Genomic DNA, 2,697 nt, shown 5'->3' with positions numbered 1-2,697 from the left:
AAAAAAAAAAAAAGTAGCTTAAGATTGTTGGTCAGTGACATATCCCAATGCAACCAGAATTGGTATGGGTACCACCTCACTTAATTTTACATTCAATGTTGGTGCCTCTGTGGGGTGGTATGCCATATCTGGTACTGCTTTCTTTGCTGCCTAGATTAATTTCAGCAAACCATTTCTTTCCCTCTCCCTTTCCTGTATTCATCCCCCCACACCATCTTTCCCAGCAGTGTTTTGTCCCTCTCTATGTTTTTACATTTACTCTCCCAGTAGCTGTCTACAAGCTTATATGGGATCTCTTGTATTTTATAGAAGCTCTTCCTTTTGTAGACCTTTTGAATTCTTAGAATGCTATTCTCCAAATCTTCTGTATACCAAACTCTCAATTACATGGTGATTTTTGCTGTTTGCAAGAATGTCAGTCTTAAAAGACTGTGAAGATAAGCATTCTATCCCTGGAAAGCCCATTCATTTAGGCCATTCCTTCCCCTTCTCAGGTTTCTCCTAATTTAGGCCTGTGTAACTCTCCCAGCGTTTTTGAGAACATTAATTAAGGTAATGCATGTGAAGACGCTTTGTAAGCTCTAAAGCACTATAGAAATGTCACTGATACTGTTTATCTGTGACCTTCACATTATAAAGATCATGCCCGAGAAGCCAGCAGAGGAAGGAAATGATTCAAAGGGAGTCCCAGAAGCATCTGGCCCTCAGAACGATGGGAAACAGCTGTGCCCCCCGGGAAAACCAAGTACCTCTGAGAAGATTAACAAGAGATCTGGTAAGAGGAAACAATTCGAGAACAACCCCTCTGGCTTCCCTAGCTATGTTCAGGTGTGGGGACTGGGTGTGTGGCATGGACCACAGACAAGCCTGGGTCCAGGCTGCGCTGAGGAGCTCACCCAGCTCCAGATGACATGTTAGACTTGACTTCCAGAAACACAGAGTGGAGTTGGCATCTGTATAAAAAACCACATGACAAAGGAGAGGTTCCAAGATGGCCAAGTAGGAACAGCCCCAGTTTAAAACTCCCAGTGTGAGCAATGCGTTTCTGCATTTCCAGCTGAGGTACCAGGTTCACCTCATTGGGACTGGTTGGACCATGGGTGCAGTCCACGAAGTGTAAGCCAAAGCAGGGTGGGGCATCGCCTCACGCAGGAAGCATAAGGGGTTGGGGAATTCCCTTTCCTAGCCAAGGGAGGCTCTGACAGACGGTACCTGGAAAATCTGGACACTCCCACCCTAATACTGTGCTTTTCCAACAGTCTTAGCAAACAGCACACCAAGAGATTATATCCTGCGCCTGGCTCAGAGGATCCCACACCCAAGAAGCCTCACTCACTGCTAGCACAGCAGTCTGAGATTGAACTGCAAGGCGGCAGCGAGGCTGGGGGAGGGGCATCCGCCATTACTGAGGCTTGAGTAGGTAAACAAAGCGGCCAGGAATCTCAAACTGGGTAGAGCCCACCCCAGCTCAAGGAGGCCTGCCTGCCTCTATAGACTCCACCTCTGGGGACAGGACATAGCTGAACAAAAGGCAGCAGAAACTTCTGCAGACTTAAAAGGCCCTGTCTGACAGCTTTGAAGAGAGTAGTGGTTCTCCTAGCACAGAGTTTGAGATGGGAGAATGGTAAGACTGCCTCCTCAAGTGGGACCCTGATCCCCAAGTAGCCCAACTGGGAGACACCTCCCAGTAAGGGTTGACTGACACCTCATACAGCCAGGTGCCCCTCTGAGACGAAGCTTCCAGAGGAAGGATCGGGTAGCAACATTTACTGTTCTGCAATATTTGCTGTTCTGCAGCCTCTGCTGGTGATACATCCAGGCAAACAGGGTCTGAAGTGGACCTCCAGCAAACTCCAACAGACCTGCAACTGAGGGTCCTGACTGTTAGAAGGAAAAATAAACAGAAAGGACAACCACACCAAAACCCCATCTGTATGTCACCATCAGCAAAGACCAAAGGTAGATAAAACCACAAAGATGGGGAGAAACCAGAGCAGAAAAGCTGAAAATTCTAAAAATCAGAACGCCTCTTCTCCTCCAAAGGAATGCAGTTTCTCGCCAGCAACGGAATAAAGCTGGATGGAGAATGACTTTGACAAGTTGAGAGATTCAGAAGGCTTCAGACAATCAGTAATAACAGACTTCTCCAAGCTAAAGGAGGATGTTTGAACCCACTGCCAAGCAACTAAAAATCTTGAAAAAAGATTAGACGAATGGCTAACTAGAATAAACAGCATAGAGAAGACCTTAAATGACCTGATGGAGCTGAAAACCATGGCACAAGAACTACGTGCTGCATGCACAAGCTTCAGTAGCCAATTCGATCAAGTGGAAGAAAGGGTATCAGTGATTGAAGATCAAATGAATGAAATGAAGCAGGAAGAGAAGTTTAGAGAAAACAAGAGTAAAAAGAAACAAACAAAGCCTCCAAGAAATATGGGACTATGTGAAATGACCAAATCTACGTCTGATTGGTCTACCTGAAAGTGACGGGGAGAATGGAACCAAACTGGAAAACACCCTGCAGGATATTATCCAGGAGAACTTCCCCAACCTAGCAAGGCAGGCCAGCATTCAAATTCAGGAAATACAGAGAACGCCACAAAGATACTCCTTGAGAAGAGCAACTCCAAGACACATAATTGTCAGATTCACCAAAGTTGAAATGAAGGAAAAAATATTAAGGGCAGACAGAGA

At 45.9% G+C, this 2,697-nt stretch overlaps 1 protein-coding gene across 2 annotated transcripts in view; it reads left to right on the top strand.

Moving 5' to 3' along the window:
- LOC108524300 (protein SSX7-like) overlaps nucleotides 1-2,697 on the top strand; it is a 20,426-nt gene that overhangs the window by 8,985 nt on the left and 8,744 nt on the right. The window contains exon 5 of one of the 2 annotated variants that reach the window (XM_017865347.1): nucleotides 596-775. In XM_017865347.1, the coding sequence (XP_017720836.1) occupies nucleotides 596-775 (180 nt within the window). Of the gene's footprint in view, nucleotides 1-595; nucleotides 776-2,697 lie in introns of those variants that run through there. The other variant, XR_001884018.1, reaches the window with a different exon arrangement.

Source organism: Rhinopithecus bieti, unplaced genomic scaffold, assembly GCF_001698545.2.
Source record: "Rhinopithecus bieti isolate Rb0 unplaced genomic scaffold, ASM169854v2 scaffold_83015, whole genome shotgun sequence".
Taxonomy (NCBI): Eukaryota; Metazoa; Chordata; class Mammalia; order Primates; family Cercopithecidae; genus Rhinopithecus; species Rhinopithecus bieti.
The sequence above is the reverse complement of the archived record's forward strand: the minus strand, read 5'-3'. Positions and strand labels throughout refer to the sequence as shown.